The 16,346-nt window shown below is 63.3% G+C and overlaps 1 protein-coding gene across 1 annotated transcript in view; it reads left to right on the top strand.

Moving 5' to 3' along the window:
* The window catches only part of HMCN2 (hemicentin 2), a 145,996-nt gene that overhangs the window by 100,104 nt on the left and 29,546 nt on the right, over nt 1-16,346 (top strand). The window contains 20 exon segments of the mRNA XM_045470463.1: nt 392-610; nt 2,138-2,251; nt 2,645-2,832; nt 3,412-3,508; nt 3,769-3,930; nt 4,094-4,207; nt 5,118-5,320; nt 5,974-6,055; nt 7,603-7,734; nt 10,095-10,238; nt 10,332-10,491; nt 10,589-10,713; nt 11,182-11,365; nt 12,391-12,488; nt 12,997-13,263; nt 13,744-13,925; nt 14,389-14,470; nt 14,564-14,700; nt 15,022-15,163; nt 15,259-15,403. Coding sequence (XP_045326419.1) covers nt 392-610; nt 2,138-2,251; nt 2,645-2,832; nt 3,412-3,508; nt 3,769-3,930; nt 4,094-4,207; nt 5,118-5,320; nt 5,974-6,055; nt 7,603-7,734; nt 10,095-10,238; nt 10,332-10,491; nt 10,589-10,713; nt 11,182-11,365; nt 12,391-12,488; nt 12,997-13,263; nt 13,744-13,925; nt 14,389-14,470; nt 14,564-14,700; nt 15,022-15,163; nt 15,259-15,403 — 2,977 coding nt within the window.

Below are 16,346 nucleotides of genomic sequence, written 5' to 3' on the forward strand. Positions count from 1 at the left end.
AGATGTGGGTCCTCCAATCAGGTGGCCTCGGGGGCCCCCTCCACTTCTGAAAGCCGGTGGTTTTGTGCCTCTGTGCTCCGCTCAGCAAACCCTAGTTACAACTTCGTGTCTGCTTCCTCCCCTGAGAGGTGTCAGCATGCCACGCAGTCTCTTGAGTCCACCGGACGTGAGCTGCAGAGGGCAGAACTCTATCCCAGTGCCTAGCATAGTAGCTGCTCAATAAACACTGTCTGAAAGAACGAGTGTCTTCGAAAGCTGCCTCGACCTTAGGGATCTCCTCCGACCGTGGACTTCTCCAGCCCTGAGAGAGGCTGGCATGGGAGTCTCTTGGAACAGAAGCGCACCCCCATCCCTCAGCTGTGCATCCTAATGGCTCTGTCCCCCACCCCAGTGCCCCCCATGTTCCAGAAGCTGGGCGATGCCGGTGTGGACTTCGAGATCCCGTCCAGGGAAGAAGAGGTCCGCGGTGGGGTGACGGAGTACCGGGAGATTGTGGAGAACAACCCTGCCTACCTGTACTGTGATACCAATGCCATCCCTCCCCCGGAGCTCAGCTGGTACAGGGAGGGCCAGCCCCTCTCGGCCGCAGACGGGGTGTCTGTTCTGCAAGGTAGTTGAGGGTGTGCCCAGGGAGGTTGGGGCGTCTGCAGGCAGGGATCGGGGGCACACTCACCTCGGACCGCCCTTACGTGTCCCGGGAACTCTCCCGTGTGCTGCTTGCTCTGTGACCGCGGGCAGGCCGCACAACCACCCTGGACCTTAGCTGCCTTTTGTAAACTCGGGCTAGACACCCTTTGCTTATTTGAAGGCAGGAGCAGGATCCCCCTTTGCCTCTGGCTTCTAGAACGAGCCCACCTCTGGGCTTCAAGGTCTGTAAGGTCCTGGGATAATCGGCCAAAGCTGGTGTCTTTCTCTGCAGGGGGAGGCGGTTCCTTTATTGTGATCTCATGAGGACCACACTGGGGCGGGGGGGGTGGGAGTCCAGGCACAGAGCCCTGTATCGTCTCATCAGGGGGCAGATCATGTGACCTTTCAACGTAGGATTTGGCCTGTGTCCTGCCAGGCCGGGGGCGATGGTGGGGCTGGCTGGGGGAGCCCAGGCCTCTAGACGAACAGGGCCATTCCAAGGGTCGTACTTTGGTGCTCGCAAAAGAAGACAGCCTCTTGGAGACGGACGAGAGGCGATGCTTACTGAAGCTGCTTATTGCTGTCAGAGACCCCCGGACTGACCCCCTCAGCCCGGCTACTGCCCTTGGACTTGGACACTGATCCAGATCCTGGGTACACAGTGAGCTCAGTCACATGCTGATTCCTACCTCAGGTCCCGACCAGAGGTTAATCCGAGCCATCAGCTGATCCCCCGGTCCTAGCCATTAACCTCCAGCCCTACCACTGCCCTCTGACCCTGGCCACCGACCCCCAAGCATGGGCGCATGGTGATGGTGGCCACAGGTGGACTTTAATTCTGAACCTGACCATAGATCAACTTTACGTATCAAGTGACCCCCCCCCCCCCCCGCCACGCCAAAACGCAGCCACTGTTTCTCCAGTGCTGGCTACTGTCCCCAGCTCTGTAGGTAACGAGCCCCTGCTTCTGACCCTGGCCACAAGCACACCACAACCTGGGCCAGCGATCCCCCAACCCAGACTCCTGAACTCGTAGTGACCCCAACCCGGCTCCGCGGGAGACCATCGCTAGTCCCCTCCATAGATGCCAGGATCTGGCGCTGGCTGTCTCTTGATCACAGAGAGTGACACCCCCAGCCCCCCGCTTCCCCCTCCCCCACAATCACCACAGCCCAAGAGCTGCCTCCTCGCCTCCGGAAAGCCAACGCCTGGACCTTTGCCCAGCTCTCTGCCCCCTCCCTCTGCCTTCATCACGGAGCTGGGCTCAGCACCGCCGGGCACTCTTGGGAAGCCTCAGTCCTTCCATCTGTGACATGGGAGTGGTCCTAGCACACAGAGTCAGAGGCCGGGAAAATGCTCAGCCCAGGGCCCGGCACCCCGCAGGCGGGGCAGGCTGATTCTCCTCCATTTATCTCCGAGGAGGTGGGCCAGGGACGTCTCCCAGGTCCCCTCCAGGGGAAAGAGCGGGCCTCCTTGCCCTCGTTCAGGTCTTGGTCCTGTGTCCCCGCAGGAGGTCGGGTCCTGCAGCTTCCCCTGGTGCGTGCAGAGGATGCCGGGAAATACTCATGCAAGGCCTCCAACGAGGTGGGCGAGGACTGGTTGCACTACCAGCTGCTTGTGCTGAGTGAGTGGCCGGCCTGGGGCCCGGGGCGGGGGGGGGGTCTGGGTCTGCAGGGCCCATGGCGGGGGGTGGGGAGGGGCTCCTTGCCGTAGGGGCTCAAGGCAGAGTGCATAGCCAGTCCTGCTGTACCGAGACGTTGATAACATAAGGCACACGACCTTGGACTGGGGGCAGATTCCAAGTGGCTCTGTCGCCTTGGGCAAATCACGGGCGTCCGTCCCTGTGCCCCACGGTCCCTAGCTGTGGCGCCGAGGGGGGCTTGGCCGGTAGGGCACAGGGAGCCCCAGCCGGAGCCTGGCGCCACGGGCTGCTCTCACCTCCACACCCGCCCCCCTACCCCAGTGACCTTTCCCAGGCAGGCGGCCCACTCCTCACCCTGCTGTCTCTGACCCCCAGCCCCACCTGTGATCCTGGGTGACACAGAGGAGCTGGTGGAGGAGGTGACGGTCAACGCCAGCAGCACCGTCAGCCTCCAGTGCCCGGCCCTGGGCAACCCCGTGCCCGCCATCTCATGGCTCCAGAACGGGCTGCCTTTCTCCCCGAGCCCACGGTTGCAGGTCCTGGAGGACGGGCGCGTCTTGCAGGTGAGGACGTCCCCCGTGACTCAGTCCTGCTGGTCCGGGGACCAAGGAGCTGACGTTATCTGTGCCAAACGAGGCTCTTTGCCCGAGAGCGTGTCGGAGCCCCTGGGATTAAGTTCTGCCCACCAAATAATCCTACATGAGGAGCTCGCTGGCAGCCCAGGGCCACACGGAGTACCCGCAGAGGACACATACGTGTGCCACATCTAGAGCCCGACGCGGCAGGAAAGCCGCGCGACCCTCACACAGCTGGGCCCGGCACCCTCGGTCACCCAGATCCAGGCACAGCTGTACGGGTGCCCAGCACAGCACGGAGCGGCCCTGCTCGGGGCTGGGGTTGGGGGGGGGACGGTTGTCACCATCTAGTTTGCTATAGGGAATCACCTAGCACCAAGCTCACGCTGTGCCCCGAATGTCCCAAAGAGCCCTTGACGGACGTGGCGGGGGGAGTTGCTCCTCGAGCACTGCTCCGTGCAGACAAAGGCGGCAGGCAGGCAAAGGAGCCCTCACGGTCCTTCCTGGGGGAGCCCAGAGCCCGCAGGCCCGTGGTGTCTCCCAGGCACCTTGTCCCTGCGCCCGCAGGTCTCCACGGCCGAGGTGGCCGATGCCGCCAGCTATATGTGTGTGGCCGAGAACCCGGCGGGCTCCTCGGAGAAGCTCTTCACCCTCAGGGTACAAGGTGAGCCGGGCTGAGCAGCGGCCCCTGGGGGGCTCCCAGCTCGGGAGGGCCGCTGCTCCCTCTCTGATCTCTGAGCCTTGTGTTCGTCATCCGTGGGGTAGTCGTGACAAATAGTCGTGACTGCACAGCCGTGCTTAACGATGCGCCAAGGCAAGGCGCCAGGAGCTCCGAAGGGCCGTGCTCCACTCTGTGGCTCCCTGCCCCCCCGACCCGAACGCGCTCTCATGGGTCTTTCTTTCTCCCGGTGGCTGCGGGGACAGCCCCACCACGAATCACAGGCCCAAGCTTGGAGCAGGTCACTGCCACGGTCAACAGCAGCGTCTCCCTGTCCTGTGATGTCCATGCGCACCCGAGCCCTGAGGTCACGTGGTACCGGGACGGCCAGGCCGTCTCCCTGGGAAAAGAGATCTTCCTCCGGCCTGGTGGGTAAACTGAGGCTTGGAGCCCAGCCTGAGGCTGTGTGGGGAGTCACAGTTGCTTCCCCAAACCTGGGGACCACACCGGGAGTCTGGGAGGACTTGGGGACTGTGGGCCGGGGCCCCGGGGCCTATTTGCTGGTGCGAGGGGCTGGCTCCCGCCCCACAGGCACCCACACGCTGCAGCTGGCCAGGACGCAGCCATCAGACTCCGGGATGTACATGTGTGAGGCCCTCAACGCCGCCGGCCGAGACCAGAAGCTGGTGCAGCTTAGCGTGCTGGGTACGTCCTGCCTGTCCCCCACTCCTTCAGTGAGCCCTCAGCCCCACACGCTGAGGCAGCACAGCCAGGAAAGGGGGCAGCCGGCCCCGGGGGGAGCCTGGGATGCCCTGCACCCTCTCTGGGCAGCAGGGTGGGTAACATCCTGGCCTGTAGAGTTGGACACGTTGCGTTTGAGACCCACCTGTGGGCTTCACTCTGGGATCTGGGGCAAGTCGCGTTCCCTCTCTGAGCCTCAGGCCTCCCGTCTGTAAGGTGACGGTTAGCACAAGGATGGTTTGTGAGTGCTTACCCGGCACGTCGTGAGCCCCGAGGTCGAGGAGGGGACAGCAGGACAGCCGCGGGGGGGCTGGCCCAGGAGGGGCCCTTCCCAAGCCTGATTGATCCGAGGTTCTCAGCATGCGGCCTTTGTCGGGGCCTCTGGTCTTCAGACTCCTCTTGGGGAGAAGCTGGCCCAAGTCGTCATGACCCAGAGCTCACTGGAGGTTTCCATCTAGCCCCGGGGCCGGTTGATTTATTAGCGCGGTGTTCACCTACTGTGTGTGCCCTGTGGCAGGTCCCGTGGGCTCACGGCCGGGGGTGGGGGCTTCTGTGCTGGTTTGCTGGAGGGACGTGGGCTGTGGGGGACCGCCCTGGGGGGCTCTGACCCAGCCAGGGCCTGCCCCGTGCAGCAAAGAGCCCAGGAAGGCCATCGGAGGATCTCCCCATCTAAGAAACTGAGGCCCAGAGAGGGCAGGAGGCTTTTCCCAGGACCTGGACTCTCGTCCCCCCCCGCTCCCCGGGTCTGCGCCATCCCTGGGGCCGGCTCCACTGCGTGACCCCTGCGGGCCTCTGTCGGCTGTCTCCCCTGGCTGGAACCAGGGAGGACACCGGGAAGGCTGCTGTGCCTCAGTCCGCTCACCTGTTTTCCCAGTGCCCCCCACCTTCAGGCAGGCTCCCGGCGGCCCCCAGGATGCGATCCTGGTCCGGGCTGGGGACAGAGCAGTCCTGAGCTGTGAGACCGACTCACTCCCTGAGCCGACCGTGACCTGGCTTAAAGACGGGCAGCCCCTGGTCCCGACGCAGCGCACCCGGGCTCTGCTGGGTGGGCAGAGGCTGGAGGTCCAGGACACCCAGGTGAGCGGCCCCGAGGCATGGGCAGCAGTGGGTGGTCGTGGGGCCCGGTCCTGGTGAGCCCAGGAGGCAGGCAGGGTCAGGCAGCTGCATGGCAGGGTGTAGGGACGGTCACCTCCTTAGTCTACAGGGCCTCGCACCAAGTTGCTTTGGCTCTGAACTGACCTTGAGCCGTCTGTGCCCCGGCACCTGCCTCCATTTCCCTGGGATCTAGAAGCCTTCTCCAGGCCCCCCTGGCTGCGACCCTCTGGGAGCCTGCTCTGCCCACCTTCCCTGGTGTGGATTAGACGCTCACAAGTGTTTGTTGGATGGATATTTGCTGCTCCTCTGGGAAACCTTGCTGGGCTCCTGTCTCCTGGGCCAGCTCCGTCCCCCCCGCAGTGAGGGGCTTTTTCCTCCAGGCTTGGCTGATGTGCAGGCCCAGGGGCGGGTGGGGGTCCGGAACCTATGCACTCACCCTCCAACAACCCTCCTGCTTCTTGAGGTTCTTGGGAAAGGCCAGCGGGTCCTGTCTCCTCTTCGGCTTCCCAGGTGGGACCAGCATATCTGGGGAGTCCCTTCTCCAGAAGGTTCTGAGGCCTGGGTGTTTTGGGGGGCCCTAGGCACCCCCCTCCCGGCCTCGTGCACACCATCACCGCGTGCTCTCTTTGTCCCAGGTGTCGGATAAAGGTTTATACAGCTGTAAAGTCAGCAATACGGCGGGGGAAGCCATGCGGACGTTTGTCCTCACTGTCCAGGGTAAGCTGGGGACCAGCCTGAGAGCATTGCCGTGGGACCCCCTAGCAGCACACAGGGCCGCCAAGGATGGGAGGGGCAGGAGCTAGAAAGAGTCAGTGGCCCTGCGTACTTAGGGCACAGGATATGGCACTGAAAAGACCAGGACTGTTGTTGACTTGCTCTCTGAGGCTCAGCAGGGCGCCTTGGTTCCTCTGAGCCTTGGGTTTATCTTCCGGTGAAAGGAGGAAAAGTGGTACCTGCCTACTCGGCAGACAGGGAGCGTTCAATTGACGGGCTGCCGTGAGTGTATCTATAAAGCGCCCAGCACGGCCCTGGGAGAGTCAGGCAGTTGGAGCCCTGCGGCCATGTCGCCACTATTTTGAGCCTGCTCCCTCAGCCCAAGGACCGAACACAGATGGCATTTGACTGGATGTGGCTCAAGCTGGGGGAAAAGGGGGAGCTCGCTTTAGGGAAGTAAAGGATGAAGGCTCAGCCAGACTTTCTTGGCATCTGGTATTGTATCAGTTAGAATATAAGCTCAGCTGTGTAACAAAGAGACCCCAAACCCCAGTGGATTAAACGAGAGAGAACTTTACCTTTCTCGTGCAAAAGCCCAGAGGTCAGTGTCAAGGCTGGGGGTCGGGGGGGGGGGGAGCTCGGGGCCTTCCGAGTGGTAGGTAAATTACTGAGTGGTAATTTGGGGCCCGGGATCTTTCCGTCCTGTCGGCCACCCACCCCTTAGGGCACTGCCCCTGTCCACATGCATCCCGCCCCAGTTCACAGGAAGCAGAAAGGAGCAGGAGCAGAGGGCAAGCGTTTTTGTTTTGAGCGAGTGATGCGGGTCTGCCCCCTTGCCTGGATCCCGTCAGTGGGAATATAGGCCGCTGGCCACAGCAGGCTGCAAGGGAGACTGGGAAATGTAGTTCTACCTGAGCGAGCCTGTACTCTGCTAAACTGCTGTGCGAGATGGGAAGGACAGGTGCGTGTTGGGGGTTGGGGGGGTGGGGGGCGGACATCAGCTGTCCGCCCCAGAAGGCAAAGCCAGGAGCCTGCCCACCAGGCAAGTAGCAGGTGGAGCCAACCGTGAGCCATATTGAATACGGCTGTTGAAACTTACCGACACCAGGTTTGCTGCTTCAAGCCTTCTCCTGTTGGCTGCTTTGACGAGTGGTGAGAAGCGGGGGGAGCGTCTGGTCCCTGAGGACAAAGATGTTTCATCCTGAGCACAGCCATTTTTGTTCCACTGGTAGCGGTTGCCTGGGACGCGTGACGCCATCCTGGCTGAGCAGGAGAGAGTGTTGGGATCGATTAGTGATGTCTGCCCTGTTCACAGCCAGGCACTCACCATCCTTGGGCTGAGTGGACCCCTCTGGGCTCTGCTTTGCAGGCAGTTGCTGGTTCTGTTTACATCTGTGAGTAAGGCAACCTTTATTGCTACCGATGGCAAAGCAGAACATGTCAACTGCTAACCAGAAGGAAGAGCCCGTTGAGTGTCCCTAATCCGCCCGAGCGGAAGGAAGGGGGCCGCGGAATCTTAGGATCCTGGCAATCTGGCTTCTCTCCTGCAGTGCCCCCAACATTTGAGAACCCCAGGACAGAGAGAGTGAGCCAGGTGGCCGGGAGCCCCCTGGTGCTGAGCTGTGATGTGACCGGGGTCCCTGCACCTACTGTCACCTGGCTGAAGGACAGAATGCCTGTTGGTGAGTGCATCCTGCCCTCTCAGCGATGACACAACAATGGCAGCGACCTTGGCGAAATCAAAGGCCGGCGGGGTCCTGTCATCCCACCCCCTATTTGTCTTTCGACCCGATCGGCCCTTGAAATCCCAGTGTGGAAAACCATTCACGTGGGGGCTCAAAGGCTCCCTGCGTTTGTGTCCCCAATCAGCTCCCACAAGTTGGGTGCAGGGTGAGTGCTGAGGGCCCGGCCGGTCTGCCCCTGGGCTTGGCGTCGGCCCCCAAAGCTGCTGCTTCCCCCAGCAACTCAGCTCCGTCTGGCCCAGCTGCCGGTCACCACCCCCCCCACCCCGTCCAGGCCTTCGTCCCTCTCCCCTCACCCACCCGTAGGTCTGTCGGCAGAGCCCTCCCTTCGTCAGCTGCTAGACGCCTCTGGTGCCAGCCAGCTCTCTGGTGCCCGTAGCCGTTCCCTTTCCGGCCACCACGGTCCCCCTGCCCCGGGAGGGCAGCAGCCCCCACCCGGGTCCTTGGTCCAGTCCACATCTCTAGTGCCGTCTCCAGATGGGGAGGAAGGGATCTCAAAGTGCAGCTCTGAGGAGGTCCCTTGTCTTTTCTCTGTCTCTCTGTCTCTCTTTGTCTCCCCCACCCAACCCTCCCTCAAATACAGCTTTATCAAGATTCACATACTGTGCAATTTATCCGTTTAAAGCTTACGATTCCATTCTTTTTAGTATATTCACCGACCATCCCCACAATCAATCTTAGGACATTTTTATCACCCAAAAGGAAACCCCATTTCCCCCCCAGACCTGCCCCCAACCCCAGCCCTAGGCAGCCACTGGCCTGTTTTCTGTCTCTGTAGGTTTGCTTCCTCTGGACACTGCACACAAGTGAAATCATGCACCGTGTGACCTTTTGCGACTGACTTTTCTGCTTAGCATCCTGTTTCTAGGGTCCATCCATGTAGTAGCGGGTGTTCGTCATTCTTTCTTTCTCTTCAAGTTTATTTGTTTTGAGAGGGGGAGAGAGAGAGAGAGAGAGGCGAGAAGGGGCAGAGAGAGGGGAGGAGAGAGAGCAAATCCCGAGCAGGCTCCATGCTGTCAGCACAGAGCCTGATGCAGGGCTCGAACTCACGAACAGTGCGATCATGACCTGAAACCAAGAGTTGGATGCTTCACCAACTGAGCCACCCGGGCGCCCCTGTTCTTTCTTTGAAGTTCAAGTTTTTCTCTCTTTTTTATGGCTGACTGTTCACTGTGGGGCTATATCATATTTGCTCTACCCTTTTCATCAGCCGGTGGACGGCTGGGTTGAATCCCCCTTGGGGCTCTCATGAATGATGTGCTGTGAATGTTTAAGGACGAGTGTCCGTGTGGCTCATGCTCTCCTGTCCCTTTGGGCTACACCTGGTTGTGGAACCTCTCTGGGCCCCGTTCTCCACCTCCTCTCGTGGCACACGCTGTTTCCTCCCGGAAATACCCACCCCGGGCCCCCCCCCCCCCACCCCGCCCAGTTCCTCTACTGGCTGGTTCATACCCGCTTGGTTCAGCTGAGACCCGCCCCCTCCCAAGACCTGCCTGACCCCTCTTGGCTCCCTCGGGGGCTTCACAGGGCTGGTCGCGCAGGATCCCGCGGGTCTCACTGTCTCCGATGCACTTTGAGCCTCTAGAGGCCACGGGCCGTGTCTCACTCGGCTTTGATCCCCAGGCGGACAGCCGGACGTGCAGTCGTTGGTTTAGTACGTTTCGTGTCGAGAGACTGGCCGCATGGTTGAGAACCCGGGTGAGGGTGGCCCGGCCTGCGCTGGGCAGCCAGGGGAGGCTTCAGGCCGAGGTGCGGCTGGAGAGACGGGGGCCATTCCAGGCTGGGGGGGGGGCAGGTGCGTGCAGCCTGAGCAGAGGCCCTGGGGAGCCCCTAGCGAGACTTGCATCGGGGCCCGGAAGTGGTCAGTGAGTGGCTGATTTACCCTGATTGGAAGCCCTGGTGGGTGACAGCGGGCGGGGTAGAGACGGAGTCGGGGGCGGGAGGGGAGGGGGGCCCTGGGGGTCCACAGGAAGAGGGCCAGGTCTCGGACACTAAAGGAAATGGGGCACCTTGGCGAGAAATGCCAGTAGGGACAGCTGTGGGTGGGGCACGGGGCCCTTAGAGGCCCAGCTGAAGAAGGTTGTGATGTAGGCAGCAAAAGACCCTGCCCCTGTCTGGGCCTCAGTTTCCCTGTGAGCCCCAGAAGCAGGTGGGCGGTGCCAGGCTTCCTGGGGTCCCGCGAGTGTGGGGGATGGGCGCCTTCTCCAGGAGTCACGTGACCTGCGCGTGGGGCCCCGCGGTGGCGCCCGGGGCGGTGCGGCCGTGCGGGTGAGGGCCTGGCACGTCCCTCCGTCCCACAGAGAGCAGCGTGGCGCATGGCGTGGTCTCCCGGGGCGGCCGCCTCCAGCTGAGTCGCCTGCAGCCCGCCCAGGCTGGCACCTACACGTGCGTGGCGGAGAACAGCCAGGCCGAGGCCCGCAAGGACTTCGTGGTGGCCGTGCTGGGTACGTCTGCGCCCTGTGCCCCCCACCCCCGTGTCCCTCCCCCCCTCGCCAGCCCCCGCGCGGGCCCCCGCCTCACCACAGCCCCCGCCGCAGCGGCCCCCCGGATCCGGAGCTCGGGTGCCACGCAGGAGCACAGCGTCCTGGAGGGGCAGGAGGTGCGGCTGGACTGTGAGGCGGACGGGCAGCCCCCGCCCGACGTGGCCTGGCTGAAGGACGGTGGCCCGCTGGGCCAAGGCGTGGGCCCCCACCTCCGGTAAGGCCCGGCCCGTGTCCTCCCGGGTCCCACCCCCACCCCGAGCCGCAGCCCCAGCCCCTTACATGCGGGCTGTCGGCTCTCCGGCCCCGAGCAGGTTCTACGTGGACGGCGGTGCCCTGGTGCTGAAGGGCCTGAGGGCCGAGGACTCGGGCGCCTACACCTGCGTGGCCCACAACGCGGCCGGGGAGGACGCCAGGCTGCACACAGTGAGCGTGCTGGGTGAGCAGCGAGGGGCTCGAGGAGGGGGGCAGCTCTGCCCTCCCGGGGATGCCACGGCCCGGCCACTGTGGGGCCTCCACCGGGGGCATCTGGAGGGGGGATGCCGGGGCCGGGATGCCGGAGACCTGGTTCCAGCCCCAGCCATGTCCACACTGTGAGCCAGGCCACCATACGGCCTCTCTGGGCCTCTGCATCCTTTCTTAGACTAAAGGAACAAGCACTCCCGGCCCAGGGGCTCGGCGGGAGAGTTGGGGAGTAGGGGGGCAGGTGAGAAGAGAGCCATGGGGTGAGCCCGTGCCCCCCTGTGCTGGGCTGCTTCCTCTCCTGGCACCGATGTGTGGCTCTAAGAGCCCCGTACGAGATGGTTGCTGCTTTCTGGAATTTGCCCGAGAGGATCCCATCTCCCCCACCCAGACCCTCTTCCTCAACCCCCTCACCGCCCCCCTTTTCCTCTCTGCCCACCCCCAGTTCCTCCCACCATCGAGCAGTGGGCAGAGGGCTCGGGGACCCTGGTGAGCAGGCCTGGGGAGCTGGTGACCATGGCGTGCCCCGTCCGGGGCTCCGCGCCCATCCGCATGAGCTGGCTCAAGGACGGGCTGCCCCTGCCGCTGTCCCAACGCACTCGCCTCCACAGCTCGGGCCGCACCCTCAGGTAGGGGGGAGGCTCCCCGGCCCCTGGGCCAGCTGGTCCCAGACACACTCTCCAGGCAGCTTGGGTTTCGGAGCACATCTGAACGGTTTTCAAATAAAAATAATACATATAGGCATACAGAGGTCTGTGATGGGGACCCACCCCCAAATGGAACTCCAGTGACAAAAGAGGACTCTGCCCTCAGGTTCTCCCAGCCGAGGGAGGGAGGCAGAGATCCAGGTGATGACATCTGGTGGTTTCCAGCTCAGCCTGCCTTGGGGTGGAGGAAAAATCAGGGAAGGCTTCCTGGAAGAAGGCTTCTGAGCCTTCTTCAACACTTACGGAACACCTGCTGTTTGCAAGTGCAGTTCCGGGCACGGGGAATAGAGCAGTGAGCAAAATAAAACCTCTGCCCCTGCAGCTGCTTTATCAGGGGAGGAGAGCGGACACTGGGTAGAATGTCACAAGGGATACACACGCTGAAGAATAAAGTAGGGGAAAGAAAAAATGAGAGGTAGCAGTGGAGGCTGGTATTTTAGGGTGGTGAGTGATAGGCACTCAGATAAGGCGACATTTGAGCAGAGGTGGACGGAGTTAAGAGAGGGAGCTGAGCGGATTCTGTAGGGAGGAGCTTCCCTAACCGGAAGAGGGTTAGAGCAGCAAGTTCAAAGGCCCTGAGGTGGGCATGTGCCCGTGTATTCAAGGAATGGGGGGAGGCTTGCGGCGGGGGGGGGGGGGGGGGGGGGGGGGGGGGAGGGACCAGCAGGCAGGTGTCTCCTTGGGTGAGACAGCACAGCAGTGGAAGTGGAAAAGCAGGAAATCTGGCCTCGGGGCGAAGTGAGTCAGAGAAGGCAGCAGGGGCCAGGGAGCCTGGGCTTTATTCTGGGGGCACCCGGGAACCAGGGAAGGGGTTTGGGGCCGTTCAGGTGAGTTTCAGAGCTGCCTCTCTGGCAGGCAAGCCCCTGGGAGACAGGAAAAGAGAAGGACTGTTTTCATGAGCCACCTCCCCTCCCTCCTTCCCCCTCCACCCCTCTCGAGGGGTTCAGGATTTCCCAGGTGCAGTTGGCAGATGCTGGCGTCTTTACCTGTGTGGCTGTAAGTCCAGCTGGTGTGACCGACAGGAATTTCACCTTGCAGGTGCACGGTACGGACCGGGGCGGGGGGCGGGGGGTGGTGGAATAAATGTGTCCCTTGGCCTTGGGCCTGAGAATCAGGCCCAGTGGGCAAACCCAGAGACTCAGTCTCTGATTCGCTCGGTTGCTCATTCATTCACGCCACAAGCAGCCGTTAGACCCTGCGGTGTGCCAGGGCCTTGCTGGGCACCGGGGTGCGACAGTGAGCAGCAGAGGCCCCTGCCACCGGGGGGGGGGGGTCAGTGCAGGAAACAGCTCTGTAAAGAGGCAGTCGGAATTCCAGGCAACTAGTGACAGCAGGGGAAGGAGAGGAAGCTACCGGAGCCCAGAAGAGGCCTCCTCGACTGGCCTGGGGAGTTCAGGGAAGGCTTCCCGGAGGAGGCGAGGTCTACGCTGAAGACTGGAGACGAGAGGGAATAGTCCAGGAGAAGGGCGTTCTGATTGATACAAGAACAGCCTGCACAAAGGTCCAGGGGCGACGGCCATGCGAGGACTCGTGCCCGCTCTTGCCCTCCACAGTGCCCCCTGTCTTGGAGCCGGTAGAGTTCCAGAATGACGTGGCGGTCGTCCTTGGCTCCTCGGTGGTCCTCCCCTGTGAAGCCCGGGGAAGCCCTCTACCCCTAGTGTCGTGGATGAAGGATGGGGAGCCCTTGTTGCCCCAGAGCCTTGAACAGGGGCCCAGCCTGCAGCTGGAGACAGCGGGAGCTGGAGACTCGGGCACCTACTCCTGTGTGGCCGTGAGCGAGGCAGGGGAAGCCAGGAGGCATTTCCAGCTGACAGTGATGGGTGGGTCATCTGCCCCCCCCACCCCCCCGCCCCGCGCCAGCGTCTCTGGGCTCTGGGGGCGTCAGAGAAGGTGGCGAGGGAGGTGATGTCCCCTGGTGCATCTCCCCAGGGGCGGCCACCTGGGTGCAGGGTTTGGGAGGAAGGGCCGGCTCATACCGGATGCCTCGCTGACCTTGACGCGGGGGTTGGATGGCCCTCGTTCTCCTGGGGCTCTGCTCCTCAGCTCTGTCCCCCAATCTTGTAGAGCGGAGACAAAGGGCCTGCCGTGTGCTTGCTGGCTTCAAAGCACAAATAATTGTCCCAGGCAAATGGGCCCGTGGTTTCTGGTGTTCTCAGGATCCTCTGGCACAGCGCCCCGCCCCTCCGCCTTTGGTGGCCCCTTCTGCGGTCAGCGTCCGGATGGTGGGGGCTTGGAGATGCACCCCAGCTCCCAGCGCTGAGTGCAGCCGCCATGCTGACCCCGGGTGGGGTGTTTTGCAGATCCCCCCCACATAGAGGACTCGGGCCAGCCCGCAGAGCTGCTGCTGACTCCCGGCACCCCCTTGGAGCTCCGCTGCGATGCCCAGGGCACCCCGCCGCCCAACATCACCTGGCATAAGGACGGGCAGGCCCTGAGCGGGCCTGCAGACAGCAGAAGGGTGCTCTGGGTAGAGGACATACAGGTGCAGCTTCCCCACTGCTGTGGGCTGGGGCTGGCGGAGGGGAGGGGAGGGGAGGGCAGGGGACGAGAGGAGGAGGGAAGGACCCCACAGCACTTGGCAGTTAGGCTGAGCTCTTCCTTTGTGTGGGGGTCACCCACCTGGGCCAATGCCCTCGAGAGCTCCCAGCCAGGTCAGGGCCAAGGCTGATGCAGAAACCGGGTCACTCCCCAGCCCGGCCAGAGGAGGGCTGGTGCAGTCAAGGGGCACTTCCTGGAGGAGGCAGGCTTCACCCTGGCCGCAAAGCAAGGGTGAGATGGAGATAGAGAAGGAACATCCCAGGGAGGGGGCTGGTGGGAAAGGGGGCGTGGCAGACTCAGCCGGCCTGAGTCTGAATCGTGGGGCCTGAGTGGTGTAGGAAGGAGACCAGATCAGGAGGTGGGCAGGCTGGGGCCAGAGGCAGCTGCTAACACTGGTCCATCCATAGGTGGGCGATGCTGGGCTGTACACGTGCCTGGCCCAGAGCCCCGCCGGCCAGGCGGAGAAGAGCTTCCGGGTCAGGGTTCAAGGTAGGGCGTGCCAGGGTGGCGGCCGGAGAGGCAGGCGGGATGGGACCCGCAGGGGCGAGTCCATCTCTCATGACCTCTCTGCTGCCCACCCAGGCCCCCCGCACGTTATAGGGCCCCGAGGCCCCCGCTCTGTGGTCGGCCTGGCTCCCGGGCAGCTGGTTCTGGAGTGCTCGGTGGAGGCGGAGCCAGCACCCGAGATTGAATGGCACCGAGATGGCATCCTGCTGCAGGTGAGTGCCAGGCAGGGGCCACCACCTTCTGTGGCCTTCCCGCCCGGCCCCTGACCAGGCCGGGTGACCCGGGGCTAGTTACTGAGGTTCTCTGTGCTCTCCCCTGAAATGGGGACCGAAGCTTGTGAGTCTTTTACGAGCATGAGTCCCTTCTGGGACATCCCCAGGAGGCAGAGCCCGAGGGCAGGAGGCTCATTCCCTACCTGCCCCCTCCCCCACCCTGCCACCCCCGCCCCCACGAACATGTTTCCTCCCTGCCTGGTGCCTGGCACAGCCTGGCCCGGTGCTAAGGAGGGTCTCTCCACCCTGGGGACCCTGTAGGCGGACGCCCACACCCAGTTCCCAGAACAGGGAAGGTTCCTCCAGCTGCGGGCCCTGAGCACGGCCGACGGGGGCAACTACAGCTGCACGGCCCGCAACGCCGCAGGCAGCACCAGCGTGGCCTTCCGCGTGGAGATCCACAGTGAGTGGGCCTCACCCCATCGCGCGCTGGCCCTCCCAGGGGCCACAGGCTCCCAGCACCCACTCGCTCTGTGCCCCGCCCCCCCTCCCCCCCAGTGGTGCCCACCATCCAGCCAGGACCGCCCGCAGTGAACGCCTCCGTGAACCAGACGGCCGTGCTGCCCTGCCGGGTGGATGGCGCTCCCCCACCCCTCGTGAGCTGGCGGAAGGACGGGGCCCCCCTGGATCCTGAGAGCCCCAGGTGGGAGCTGGGAGGGGAGGGTCTCGGGGGGCGGGGGGGGGGGTGGTTATAAACAGCAACCGCCTGGGCACTTGGAGCAGAAAGGTGGCTGTATTGCCAGCGCACGGTCTCCTCCGAACCCAAGGGGACAGGCATGTCCAGGGCATCGAGGGTGTCAAAAATCCCAGGTGGCTGGCTGGCTGCCTGTCTGTCTGGTTTCGACTCTTGGTTGCTAATGTCTGTTTCTGTGTGTGTTGCATGCCCCGCCCCCGCCCGTCCCCGTCTCTCTCTCAGACCAATTTTCTACACCTTCTTTCTCTGTGAACATGGCAGAGACAGCCCCCAACCCCCGCCCCGGGCTCCCCCTGCCGCCGAGTTATAGTTTCTCAGTTCATGCAACCTGCAGAGTCTGGAAAACTACCCGAGGACCCCCATTTCCAGGGCAGAGCACTCCATTGGTCCAGCCTGAGTGACGTGTCCATCCCTTGTCCAACTGAGTGTGGCTGGGGGCGGGGCTACCCAGTGCAGACAAGGCCTGGGGGCGGGGCTACCCAGTACAGACAAGACCTGGGGGCGGGGCTAGCCAGTGCAGACAAGGCCTGGGGGCGGGGCTACCTAGTACAGACAAGGCCTGGGGGCGGGGCAGTTCTCAGATCCCGGGGACAGGCGTAGAAAGGGTGCTTGCTGGATGCTGCTGACTCCCAGAGAGGAGCTAGGCCCAGGTGCGAGCATAGGAGCCCCCCCTACCCCCTGCCCGCCCCGATGCTGGGTTGGGATGTGGGGAGCTGCCCATGGCTGTGACCTCCTCTGACCTTGGCCTCATGGATGCAGGACTCCAGAGTTAGCACCTTCTTACTGGGAAAGCCAGGAGCAGAGGGGAGGGTCTTGCTGGAGACACTACCGGGGTCCAACCCCTCAAAGGGCCTCCCTAGTCTGCTGGTCTCCATGGCAACCCCCTTCCTCC

Source organism: Leopardus geoffroyi, chromosome D4, assembly GCF_018350155.1.
Source record: "Leopardus geoffroyi isolate Oge1 chromosome D4, O.geoffroyi_Oge1_pat1.0, whole genome shotgun sequence".
In the NCBI taxonomy this organism is placed as follows: domain Eukaryota; kingdom Metazoa; phylum Chordata; class Mammalia; order Carnivora; family Felidae; genus Leopardus; species Leopardus geoffroyi.